At 40.1% G+C, this 14,289-nt stretch overlaps 1 protein-coding gene across 1 annotated transcript in view; it reads right to left on the bottom strand.

The window, feature by feature from the left end:
- Positions 1-776: 776 nt before the first annotated feature.
- Positions 777-14,289, bottom strand: part of HS6ST2 (heparan sulfate 6-O-sulfotransferase 2) — a 469,232-nt gene continuing 455,719 nt past the window's right edge. Inside the window, exon 2 of the mRNA XM_073641321.1 lies at positions 777-2,420. Coding sequence (XP_073497422.1) covers positions 1,724-2,420 — 697 coding nt within the window. The 3' untranslated portion in view covers positions 777-1,723. The remainder of the gene's footprint in view (positions 2,421-14,289) is intronic.

Here is a 14,289-nt window from a genome sequence, read left to right as displayed (position 1 = left end):
ATAGTCCTTTAAAATCCATTGTCTATTTAGTCATAGAATTTCACATCCAGAACCCATCACTTATCTGGATGTATCATAATCGGTCAACTAGAATTTGCCATGCAGTCTTCTAGAAACACCCACCTCTCTGGATGCTCCATAGATGGCCATGTAGAACTAATCATTCAGTCAACCAGAATTTCTGGCCACATCATAAATATCTTTGTACTATGTTAGCCAGTAGATAAAAAATATTTAGATTTGAGCATCCTCAGTGGTTTGTTTATACCTTTCAATGGCTAACTAAAAAGATGTTAACAAATTGCAAGCTTTCGAGACTATTCAGGTCTCTTCATCAGGCAAATATACACAACAAGACACAGAAATAATGCAGTAGATGAGACAAGTGAAGTGAAGTAGAGCTATCATTATGGGAGAGGGATAAACATTTGTGGCCATAAATATTGGAGCAGTTCATAGATAAGGAGTGTGAAAATTTTATTGTTCTGTGATTGAAGTCTGGTCCATGGTTGTGATGCCCCCCACAAGGTCTAAGGAGCACATTCCTCCTTTGACACACTCAGTGCAGGAAAGAATGTGTCGCATGGATTTATGACTTTCTATATCAACTAAGGAATGGGCTCCTCAGACCTTGTGGGGGCATCACAACCATGGACCAGACTTCAATAACAGGACAATAAAACTTTCACACTCCTTATCTATGAACTGCTCCAATATTTATGGCCACAAATGTTTATCCCTCTCCCATAATGATAGTTCTGCTTCATGTCACTTGTCTCATCTATTGCATTATTTCTGTGTCTTGCTGTGTATAAATATGTGGCTCTTTAGATTTTGTGTTATACTAGCCTGATGAAGAGAGCTGAGTAGTCTCGAAAGCTTGCAATTTGTTACCATCTTTTCAGTTAGCCATTAAAAGGTATCAACCACTGAGGACTCCCAAATCCAATTATTTTTCTGGCTACATCATATTGAGCCATCCTTAAACCTGTGCCTATATACTGTATACACAAGATAATCTGGAATATGGCACCCGCTGCTTATCTGGGCACAGCACTACCAGCCTTCAAGGAATCTTTATTTTCTTTAACACATAGTTGCCATACTGCTATTAAATTATGAATTACTTTGTAGAATCGCACAAGTCCTGTATATTATCCTACTGATGATGAATTTCTTATGATTAAACAAAAAGAGAAAAGATTTCCCAAACTTCGAGGCATTGTAGGTCATTATGGTTGGGTTTGTAGATAATCCTGTACATCATGAAAACATAAATTACAACATATTGTACATTATTTGTCTCAAAATGTTTGCAACAAGTCTTATAAACAAAATTCCCTTCTGAGGCCGGACAGATATAAAGTTTTGATAGATACAGTACACATACAATGCTGGAAATAGGTACTGAATTTCTACCCCAGGATAGTTTTCGGCATTCTAAATACCAACTGGATTCTTTATTACTAGTCTAGAAAAAGTTGGCGCCTCAACTAGTACACATCAAGGTTAATCTATCCCCATGTACAATAATTACAATGAATACAAAGGCATCTGCAAAGGCAACTAATAAACTTTGTTGGCTTCAAGTGTATACGAAGCTTGAAATCTTTTGGAATAAATTTTCCCCTAATTTTTTTTTTATGTTTTTTTTTTTTTTTTTTACATTTTTCATGATATTATATTGTACAGTTCTGCTAGTTTTCTACGACTGTAAAACCTACTACCGCCATTTTTCCACATTTCCTATGTAATCGGAGGATGAGTTGTCCATCTCCATTTTATGATTAGCGTGTTTGGCCCGTAAGATTTTACGTTGCTCCTGGCGCTTCCGTCGCGCTTCCTGGTGTTCTTTCTGTCTCATAAATTGGTATCTTTGTAAGAAAAGGTCTTTTGCATATTCGTATAATTCCATATCTAGAAAATTCAAGGTCTCTATGCGTTTTTGTGTCTGATCGTCTATTTCGACACTTGAAGCTCTCGTGCTGTTGAACTGAGTGAAGGGAGAAATGAAATTCATGTTGAAAGTCTTTTCAAACAGATACTGCGTCTTCCTCTGGAACTCCGTCAGACCAAAGAAAGCCATGCGCTTAAGGTTTTCCTTGGCGCTGTCGAGGAGAACTTTGTTCCGTTGATCCTCAGGCATCACAGATAGGTTATAACATCCAACCAAGCTCAGATCTGCCAACATGCGGACTTGTCTGTTATTGGCCAAGTTGTAAGGGCAATCCATGAACTCCTTCAAAGAGCAGCCTGACCAGTCGTCACCAGTGTAGCAGCTGGGCAGCTCATCGGTTGTTGGAGATCGTCCATCGCACACATGTAGAGAGGCTTTCCAGGTAGCTCCTCTCTGGACATGTCTCCATTCACTTAGGTATCGGGAAACAGGATCGCGCAGGATAGTTATGTAGTAGAAGTTCCTGAAAAAAAAACATAGAAGAAAAAACACATTTTTAGAGAAAAAAAATAAACTAGATGTTATAATAATACTCATCAATGAGGAAATCAAATTAATAGATATTTAAAGGGAATCTGTCAGCAAGTTTTTTCTATGTAATTTCACAGCAGCATGATGTAGGGGCAGAGACTGATTCCAGTGATGCATCACTTACTTTACTGGGTGTAGAAGTTGTGAAAAAAATCACAGTTTTCTCTGCTGCACATCTAGCAGAGCTCTGAATGCTGAACCCTGTATAACCCCGCCCACACCACTGATTGGCAGCTTTCTGTGTACACTGTATATTGCCAGAAAGCTGCTAATCAGTGGTGGTAGCAGTGTTGGACCAAGAAGCACAAGACACCTAGTCCTCTTGTGATAATCTCTGATTCTGTTTAAATAGCAAAACACAGCCCAGTAAGTGACACATCACTGGAATCAGGATCTCTTCCCTTACGTCATGGTGCTCTCAAATAATATAGCAAAAACCTGGTGACAGATTCCCTTTAAGGAACGGATAGTACAATTATTTTATTAATAGGGTTAGTTATTGTTGCCTTCTCGTGATTCTGGAACTCCAGCTTCTGCCATGGGTAAAGGAGGACGTCTGAAGTTTCAAAAATCAGAAATATTTTTCACCTAAATATGTGTAAAGTCAGATTAGTTGTAAAGATACTACCTGGAATCAGATCAAAATATTTGATCGTATCCCTGTCCACCTCGTGTCCCATACGTCCTGAAGCCTACCAGTACCCAACAAGATTGCCTTCAGCTGTCCGAATGACCGGGTTTCTAGATTCTGGCTTCAATTGTTGTCTGTAGCAGAAACTAGTCGGGGCAGTCCATACTTTTTGCACTGCTTAAAGATGATCATCTCCCATCATTACATAAGCTTGATATGATTCATTCCAAAAATGTGATTTTTCTGTGCTAGTTTTATAGCAAAAAAAACATATATTTATATTAGTGTGATCATCACTACAATGTGATCGAGCGTTATTTTGCAGTTTGTGTTTAGATGCTAGCATGTTTAGGCGTTTTAGTAGCAGTTCTACTGTGTTCACATTGGGCAGAATAACACATCAGCACTGCATGTACATACAATCAATCACATGTTGTGCTGCTTGGAACACATGTATAGTTTATAAGTATACAAAAGAAAAAAGAAAAAAGCGCAGCGGCACTCAATAAGGGTAAAAATATATGAAAACACTGGAAACATTAAATTTAGACTCTATGGTCACTCAATGAAATATACTTACAAAAATGAAGGTTCTTAGGGCATAAATTGGCCAATTCATGCATGCCCATCAACCACGGCAAGGTGACCTCCTTCTGATGAGTCCTATCTTACCTATCCTCCCATTAACCTGTAGGTGACTTTAATCAGTTCTACTTGCCCTCAAGTTATAGGCTCATAGCCCAGGAGAGATATGTTTGCCCATTTAACTGTAGGCTCATAGTCCAAGAGTGGCATATATAGTAGGATAGGACCAATCAGAGAGAGGTCACTTTGCTGTGGTTGATGGGCATACATGAATTGGCCAATTTATGTGCTAAGAACCTTTATTTTTGTAAGTACATTTCATTGAATGACAATACAGTCTAGATTTAATGTTTCCAATGTTTTCATATATTTTTACCCTTATTGAGTGCTGCAGCGCTTTTTTCTTTTGTATACTACGTAGTCAATGAAGCTGGCATATGTTCACACTAAAGATGTTCTGGTCAGATTTTTGCTATGGTTTATAAGTAGGGATGAGTGGACTCGTGGAAGTTCAGGTTCTGGTACATGACCCGAACTTTATTCCAAAGTTTGGTTTCGTTACTAGAACTGTACTTGAACTTGAACCAGAACCTGAACCCCATTGAAAACAATAAGGACCTGAATTTTTGAACTGGAAAGTTTTTCTCTCTCTCCTCCCCCTGGAACTCCGAACATTACAACGGACTTCTGGGAGAAGTTCGTGTTCGGCATTTAGCACCGGACACTAACTGTCCGGTACGCACCCTGAATGTTTAAGTTCAGGTTCGCTTATCTCTATTTATAAGCTGTTGCCATCTGAGGTCAATCTGTCATCAGATCAGAGATCAGAGATGATTGAATCGATTTACTGGACCCTGGTCCAGCATCCATGTCAGTCCCAAAGGACTGATGACCGGAAATGAGTGATTCAACACCGGGCCCTGGTCCAGCAACCCCATCAGTCTCAAAGGACTTAGGACCCAAGATTCAATTCACCGGACCCTGGTCCAGCAACCACATCAGTCTCAAAGGACTTAGGACCAGAGATTCAATTCACCGGACCCTGGTCCAGCAACCACATCAGTCTCAAAGGACTTAGGACCAGAGATTCAATTCACCGGACCCTGGTCCAGCAACCACATCAGTGTTCCTGGGCTGCCAAATGTGAGCCCTGCAAACTGTCTCTACCTCCTGAAATCCCCAGCATCTCTTCTGATTATCAGCCCACAAATCAGCAGAGGCTCCAGGGATTCCTGAAGGTAGGAGACGGTTTGCAGGGTTTCCATCAAGCCTCCACGGACCACTGATATGGTTGCTGGACCGGGGTGTGGTGAATTGATTCACTCATCTGTAGTCATCAGTCCTTTGGTTGTTCCATTTTTCGTTTTGGCAGGAATGGCATGGCATACTGCACAATTCTTGCCATCAGAAAGAAAAAAACAAGAAAGCTTGAAGTGTAAACAGAGTCTTAGCCATTTTCACAACTGGTTTCTTCCTCCTAATAAGCTCATCTTTCATTATAGCAAGCTAAGCAGAAAGCACTCTGGTGTTTCCTAATGATTATTTTGTGGCGTCTACAAACCGCATTTCCCTGTTCATATCTTGGAAGCACTTACTTCTAATCAGGGTGTTTATACATGCCCATAACAATAATTAGCTATATTAGAATTTATGTCCACGCTGCCAAAATATCCTTTAGCATAATTCAGCATACGTCTCAGCCTATACCACAGTCGGAGCAATGAATAATTAAAAGTGACAGCACAAATAGACAAGGTGGCTAAACGGCACAGTATTCATGTCTCATAATCTATTTTTATAGATTGCTAGACTGACGTGATTTCAAAGCAAATTAAAATTCATGGCCTTATTTTCAGAGCTTATTATAGATTTAGGTAGCAATGGGGTTTAATAATCAGTGTAATATAGTTATCTGCAGAACATACAGAGAAAATCAATTTTTTTTTCCCTAAAGAAAAATGTAATATTGTGACTGGAGTTTAATTATAGTAATGTCCTGTATATTACAGCATGTGTTGTCAGAAGTGAATTTCATCTAACAAAGGGAGATAATTGGGTTTGCCAGGAAAAAAAAAAAAAATGGGAGAACGCATTTCACATTTTTGACCACTAGATGTCCCCAGTCTACTCTGAATTAATTTCCCATTTTCCAGCCGTTCACCTATGCAGCACAATATTGAGTGGCGCTTTGTGCACAATAAGCACATTCAGTTTTTATTAGGAATGCTAGATAGGTTTAGCAAGATATAACTGGAACACCACACCATGCAATGTCTAACAGCATTAGTGAGATTCCTCGCATCATTAATCTTTAACAACGCAACCCTACCCCAAAGCATCCAACCTACACATACCATAAAAAGGCATTATCTATTAGAAGGGATACTAAGGGGGTATAAATCTCTGACCGAAACAACCCTTGTACAATCTTAATTGCAGCATTATCAAACCAAGGGAGATTCCATGCCAAATGGTTATCTGATGCTTTTATGACCATTAATGGACATTTATCTGCATTAACCAAGTTACATTTAAACCCCCCCTACTATCCCCGCGCCCACCGCCTTGATTATTCTGTAGTGTGTACAGTTTAAATGAAAATGCAATAGCAACTCAAAATGCAATGATTCTGCATCATGTCACTATGATTCAACCTTAGTATTCATTAGGCACTTCTTGCTCCACCTGGCATTTGCCACAGAACACCAGGATTGGCAAAGTCGCTACTGGCGCCCTGTGCTCTTCACAGATGAAAGCAGGTTCACACTGAGCTCATGTGACAGACGTGACAGAGTATGGAGACGCCATGGACAGCGATCTGCTGCCTGCAACATCCTTCAGCATGACCAGTTTGGCAGTGGGTCAGTAATGGTGTGGGGTGGCATTTCTTTGGAGGGCCGCACAGCCCTCCATGTGCTCGCCAGAGATAGCCTGACTGCCATTAGGCACCGAGATGAGATCCTCAGACCCCTTGTAAGACCATATGCTGGTGCAGTTGGCCCTGGGTTCCTCCTAATGCAGGACAATGCCTGACCTCATGTGGCTGGAGTGTGTCAGCAGTTCCTGCAAGATGAAGGCATTGAAGCTATGGACTGGCCCGCCCGTTCCCCAGACCTGAATCCGACTGAGCACATATGGGACATCATGTCTCGCTCCATCCACCAACGTCATGTTGCACCACAGACTGTCCAGGAGTTGGCGGATGCTTTAGTCCAGGTCTGGGAGGAGATCCCACAGGAGACCATCCACAACCTCATCAGGAGCATGCCCAGGCGATGTAGGGAGGTCATACAGGCACGTGGAGGCCACACACAATACTGAGCCTCATTTTGACTTGTTTTACGGACATTACATCAAAGTTGGATCAGCCTGTAGTGTGTTTTTCCACTTTAATTTTGGGGGTGACTCCAAATCCAGGCCTCCATTGGTTAATAAATTTGATTTCCATTGATGATTTTTGTGTGATTTTGTTGTGAGCACATTCAACTTTGTACAGAACAAAGTATTCAATGAGAATATTTCATTCATTCAGATCTAGGATGTGTTATTTGAGTGTTCCCTTTATTTTGTTGAGCAGTGTATATATATAAAAAAAAAAAAAATAATAATAATAATAAATATATATATATATATATATATATATATATATATATATATATATATATATATACAGTGCTGGCCAAAAGTATTGGCACCCCTGCAATTCTGTCAGATAATACTCAGTTTCTTCCTGAAAATGATTGCAATCACAAATTCTTTGGTATTATTCTCTTCATTTAATTTGTCTTCAATGAAAAAAAACACAAAAAGAATTGTCCTAAAGCCAAATTGGATATAATTCCACACCAAACCTTAAAAAGGGGGTGGACAAAAGTATTGGCACCGTTTGATGTGATGCTTCTCTAATTCGTATAATTAACAGCACCTGTAACTTACCTGTGGCACCTAACAGGTGTTGGCAATAACTAAATCACACTTGCAGCCAGTTAACATGGATTAAAGTTGACTCAACCTCTGTCCTGTGTCCTTGTGTGTACCACATTGAGCATGGAGAAAAGAAAGAAGACCAAAGAACTGTCTGAGGACTTGAGAAACCAATTGTGAGGAAGCATGAGCAATCTCAAGGCTACAAGTCCATCTCCAAAGACCTGAATGTTCCTGTGTCTTCCGTGCGCAGTGTCATCAAGAAGTTTAAAGCCCATGGCACTGTGGCTAACCTCCCTAGATGTGGACGGAAAAGAAAAATTGACGAGAGATTTCAACGCAAGATTGTGCGGATGGTGGATAAAGAACCTCGACTAACATCCAAACAAGTTCAAGCTGCCCCGCAGTCCGAGGGTACAACAATGTCAACCCGTACTATCCGTCGGCGTCTGAATGAAAAGGGACTGTATGGTAGGATACCCAGGAAGACCCCACTTCTTACCCCGAGACATAAAAAAGCCAGGCTGGAGTTTGCCAAAACTTACCTGAGAAAGCCTAAAACGTTTTGGAAGAATGTTCTCTGGTCAGATGAGACAAAAGTAGAGCTTTTTGGGAAAAAACATCAACATAGAGTGTACAGGAAAAAAATGAGGCATTCAAAGAAAAGAACACGGTCCCTACAGTCAAACATGGCGGAGGTTCCCTGATGTTTTGGGGTTGCTTTGCTGCCTCTGGCACTGGACTGCTTGACCGTGTGCATGGCATTATGAAGTCTGAAGACTACCAACAAATTTTGCAGCATAATGTAGGGCCCAGTGTGAGAAAGCTGGGTTTCCCTCAGAGGTCATGGGTCTTCCAGTATGACAATGACTCAAAACACACTTCCAAAAGCACTATAAAATGGTTTGAGAGAAAGCACTGGAGACTTCTAAGGTGGCCAGCAATGAATCCAGACCTGAATCCCATAGAACACCTGTGGAGAGATCTCAAAATGGCAGTTTGGAGAAGGCACCCTTCAAATATCAGGGACGTGGAGCAGTTTGCCAAAGAAGAATAGTCTACAATTCCAGCAGAGCATTGTAAGAAACTCATTGATGGTTACCGGAAGCGGTTGTTCGCAGTTATTTTGGCTAAAGGCTGTGCAACCAAGTATTAGGCTGAGGGTGCCAATACTTTTGTCCGGCCCTTTTTTGGAGTTTTGTGTGAAATGATCAATGATTTGATTTTTGCTTCATTCTCTTTTGTGTTTTTTCCTTGCAAGCAAATTAAATGAAGAGAATAATACCAAAGAATTTGTGATTGCAATCATTTTCAGGAAGAAACTGAGTATTATCTGACAGAATTGCAGGGGTGGCAATACTTTTGGCCAGCACTGTATATATATATGTACAGTACAGACCAAAAGTTTGGACACACCTTCTCATTTAAAGATTTTTCTGTATTTTCATGACTATGAAAATTGTACATTCACACTGAAGGCATCAAAACTATGAATTAACACATGTGGAATTATATACTTAACAAAAAAGTGTGAAACAACTGAAAATATGTCTTATATTCTAGGTTCTTCAAAGTAGCCACCTTTTGCTTTGATGACTGCTTTGCACACTCTTGGCATTCTCTTGATGAGCTTCAAGAGCTAGTCACCGGAAATGGTCTTCCAACAATCTTGAAAGAGTTCCCAGAGATGCTTAGCACTTGTTGGCCCTTTTGCCTTCACTCTGCGGTCCAGCTCACCCCAAACCATCTCGATTGGGTTCAGGTCTGGTGACTGTGGAGGCCAGGTCATCTGGCGTAGCACCCCATCATCTCCTTCTTCGTCAAATAGTCCTTACACAGCCTGGAGGTGTGTTTGGGGTCATTGTCCTTTTGAAAAATAAATGATGGTCCAACTAAACGCAAACCGGATGGAATAGCATGCCCCTGCAAGATGCTGTGGTAGCCATGCTGGTTCAGTATGCCTTCAATTTTGAATAAGTCCCCAACAGTGTCACCAGCAAAGCACCCCCACACCATCACACCTCCTCCTCCATGCTTCACGGTGGGAGCCAGGAATGTTGAGTCCATCCGTTCACCTTTTCTGCGTCGCACAAAGACACGGTGGTTGGAACCAAAGATGTCAAATTTGGACTCATCAGACCAAAGCAAAGATTTCCACTGGTCTAATGTCCATTCCTTGTGTTCTTTAGCCCAAACAGGCTTGTTGCCTGTCCTTAGCAGTGGTTTCCTAGCAGCTATTTTACCATGAAGGCCTGCTGCACAAAGTCTCCTCTTAACAGTTGTTGAAGAGATGTGTCTGCTGCTAGAACTCTGTGTGGCATTGACCTGGTCTCTAATCTGAGCTGCTGTTAACCTGCGATTTCTGAGGCTGGTGACTCGGTTAAACTTATACTCAGAAGCGGAGGTAAATCTTGGTCTTCCTTTCCTGGGGCGGTCCTCATGTGAGCCAGTTTCTTTGTAGCGCTTGATGGTTTTTATAACTGCACTTGGGGACACTTTCAAAGTTTTCCCAATTTTTCGCACTGACTGACCTTCATTTCTTAAAGTAATGATGGCCACTCGTTTTTCTTTACTTGCTTTTTTCTTGCCATAATACAAATTCTAACAGTCTATTCAGTAGGACTATCAGCTGTGTATCCACCTGTCTTCTGCACAACACAACTGATGATCCCAACCCCATTTATAAGGCAAGAAATCCCACTTATTAAACCTGACAGGGCACACCTGTGAAGTGAAAACCACTTCCGGTGACTACCTCTTGAAGCTCATCAAGAGAATGCCAAGAGTGTGCAAAGCAGTCATCAAAGCAAAAGGTGGCTACTTTGAAGAACCTAGAATATAAGACATATTTTCAGTTGTTTCACACTTTTTTGTTAAGTATATAATTTCACATGTGTTAATTCATAGTTTTGATGCCTTCAGTGTGAATGTACAATTTTCATAGTCATGAAAATACAGAAAAATCTTAAAATGAGAAGGTGTGTCCAAACTTCTGGTCTGTACTGTATATATATATATATATATATATATATATATATATATATATATATTGGCTGCAGTGAAGGAGGTTATATTGAGCTATTCTTGATTCAAATACCTTAGGTGGGAGTTATCCCATATATATGGGTGGGGAGCATGTAAAGGAATTTTGTAAAACACATTTAGCATTATATAAACAGATATTCCAGAGAATGTCATAGATATAGGTGTTATGACTGAGCCTTAACACTTGCATGGGGATGAACAAACCTGAGGAGATGTTAAACCTGCACACCATAGGTTCCTAAACAGACTAGGCAATACCTAACCCGACCCTGATTTGTCCCTGCCTGACCGCAGAGGTTGGCACCCTAAAATTACACAATGATGCCCCCACTCAAAGTCAGCAAAGTCCTTAACTTCACCCTCAACTATACACAGAGTGTAACCCAAAATAACAACAGAACGTAGTGCACACAGACGAAGGGTGAGACATAGGGCTAAGGACATGTTCACACGGTCATACATGAAAGACAGCCGAAAAACAAAGGAACCCAAAAAGACCTTCAGTATACAGACCCTAAATGTAATAAAATGGGAAGAGCGCTGGGAAGGAGAACATACAAACAAACAGCAGGAGGAGCAATAGAGAAAACCTTAGCAAGGTAATCCTTGACTGGGGAGCTGGGACTCCAAACATCCATTTGACTTGGAATATAGCCAGCAATGACTGCATGCGCCAGGAGAGTATAAATAGTCCCTCCCAATATGTGATAGGACAAACCAAACAAAGGAGTGAAAACACCTGCACAGAAGCAACACAGCAAAGCAAAGACAGAAGTATTATCAGCAGTTGGACAGAGACAACACAAACTGTGGTCCAACAGAGAGGGAAACTGACCACACAGCCAGAGGTCACCGGATCAAGCCCCAGAGTCAAGCCATAGGGAAACCTGATAGAAAGTGGTACCATTTTTATTTTGGATATTGTAACTTCCCTTCACACAGGAGAGCTGAATCATCGTCCAGGCTGTAGTGCCTTACAGATTGCCGTGCATTATAAAACTTACAGATCCATATAATGTTTCACACTGTAGGATCATAATTATATTTCTCCATTAAAAAATACAAGAGTTTTCCTCATGTGATCTAAAGCCTATCATCCCTTCTGTAATTGCGGAAACTAATACTAATAATTCTTAACCCATTGGGCTTGAAACCCTAGAGATCTGCTGCATTCTGCAATAATAATGATTTCTTAGTGCTCAAATCCCATCTATCTTCCTAAAATCCCCACTAGATGTCACATCACCGCTGTGAATCAAGTACAAATGAACCCATTATATTAATTTTTTGCAATATAATGTTTGCTCGTCAGCCTTCCCGGCACTGCTGCTCGCACAGTATATGATCTATTATCCTAAGGCACAAACACATTATAGCAAGGGCAGTGAGAATATGGAGTCTCATTATGGCAGATGATATAATACTTTTCATACCCAACGTTGATTTGTGCACATGTATACAGCGCAGAACGAGTCATGTGAATTGATAGGTACAGAATATATGATCCCATAGAGTCTATAATCAATAGGAAAATAGAAAAAAAAATCTGAACTGGCCATGAGCAGGGACCTTGACTATACACAATGGGTCTGGTTGTTGTGTTCACTTCTATAATTTTGTGTGAATCATATTATTGTTTCTGTGCTTCCATTGTATGTGGGAATGAATGTCTTCATTGTGATTCCTAAAGGAGAATAAAAAAATAACATTTGATATTCTCTCACAGACTGATATCCTCATCTTGTATGATTCAGATGGAACAGTCAGGACCGTTACACTGTTATATAGTCGGGATCTGTACATATGGTGCAGGCTTGGTAATAACACTTCATCGAAAAGTCCAGTTATACAGTTAAAATTGGCTATATTCATGTTTAATTAAACTTTATGAATACTCTTCCTCACTCTGGTAGGTCACATGGAGAGGATGAATAGAGGACTTAAAGGAGTATTCCCATCTCCAAAATCCTATCCCAATATGTAATAGATGTAATAATAATATTATTATCAAATACCTCCAATTAGAAACATAGTATAGTTCTTCTGATTCACATTGCAGTAGCTTAGGTATACATGGTTACAACCACTAACAGCTAACTGACTGTCCCTTTATGAGTAGTGGTAACCATGGATACCTAATATACTGCAATGCCCTGCACATGGGGTAAGCGGCATAGCGAATCAAAAGAACTACACTAAATTTCTAAATGGAGATATTTGCTGATTTTATTATTATTACACCTACTACATATTGAGATAGGATCTTGGAGTTGATAATACCCCTTTAAAGTGGACTTATCAATTTTGAGAAAAACATAAAAAGTGACAGTAGATGACATTCTGAGACTTTTGTAAAATAAATGTCATTAGAAAATCATATAATTTCCCTCAGTATTACATGTAGTGTTACTTTCACTGAGCTCAAAATCTGGTGAGGTTGTCTTCTCTGAGAGGGGTGGGGAGGTGTATCAATACAGAATCTGAATGGCAAATGATGATATGTTCTCAGTTATGTCAGGATTTAGCCTGTTTGGCCTTGGTCCATAGAATACAATGGAAGAGTCAATTGACCTATTTTTCTAATAGATTTACCAAAAGAATATCACAAATATGGTGACTTAATAGACCAGTTCATCCCAATGAGCATTGAGTTATTTAAATGCAAATCAGGTGAAAATTTACCTACCCTCCATCCAGAAGCCTGGATTTTACTATATACCAAATATTACTGATCAGCCATACAATAAGATGTAGTTGTGTATTATACAGCCCTGATAAAGATGGACATAGCTGCCTCTAAATAATGAATATGTATGAGGACACTGCTGCTTGTAAAGGGTTAATCGGGGAAAAAAAGGAATCAACTACCTATAAAGGGTTAATCAAAGGCTCTCACTACATACTGTACACAGACAGAAAGCCAAAACCAAAACACACTGAGGAGAAAGAAGTGTCAAGATTAGTGTTGAGCGAGTATGTTCTGTTAACCCTTTCGCCGAGTATGCTCGGGCCGAGCTCCGAGTATTTATAGCTGCTCGGTGATATGGTTGAATCGCTCCCGTGTGCATGATTTGCAACTGTTTGACAGCTTTATTACATGTGAGGAATGTGTAAGAAATAGACATGCGAAAGGGTTAATAGAACATACTCGCTCAACACTAGTCAAGATATATCTTAGCTGCTGTTTCTTGCCTCTTATATCTCTTCTTTCATAACTACATCCAGCATGAAGAAATCAGCATAGATCTCCCCTGTACATCTATAATAGTCACTACCAGTCTCCCCCTCATATGTGGGATTCCAGAAGCAGGAAGTCTCACACAACTGTCAAAATAGTGATACAACAGAGAGCCCCAGCTTCAACCAACATGTGCCCTTCTTTATTAAAGGATCAGAGCTTTTATCACTAAATTAGACAAGTCTTCTGTAGTTTTCCTAATAATTCATTACGTTTTCCAGAAGGTTATAGGTCCTATTTAAGACTTTAGTTTTAGTAATCAGTGGGGTTATATATGTGTGATAAATATTTATTTTATGGAAAATCTCAATTACATTTATTAGATGAAGTCCCTGATATGCTGACAATAGCATTAAGAAGCAGAGTACGGATTCAACA

Source organism: Phyllobates terribilis, unplaced genomic scaffold (genome assembly GCF_046119375.1).
Source record: "Phyllobates terribilis strain yellow unplaced genomic scaffold, ASM4611937v1 Scaffold_7__3_contigs__length_470593459, whole genome shotgun sequence".
Taxonomy (NCBI): Eukaryota; Metazoa; Chordata; class Amphibia; order Anura; family Dendrobatidae; genus Phyllobates; species Phyllobates terribilis.
Note: the sequence above shows the minus strand (reverse complement) of the source record. Positions and strands in the feature narration are given on the sequence as shown.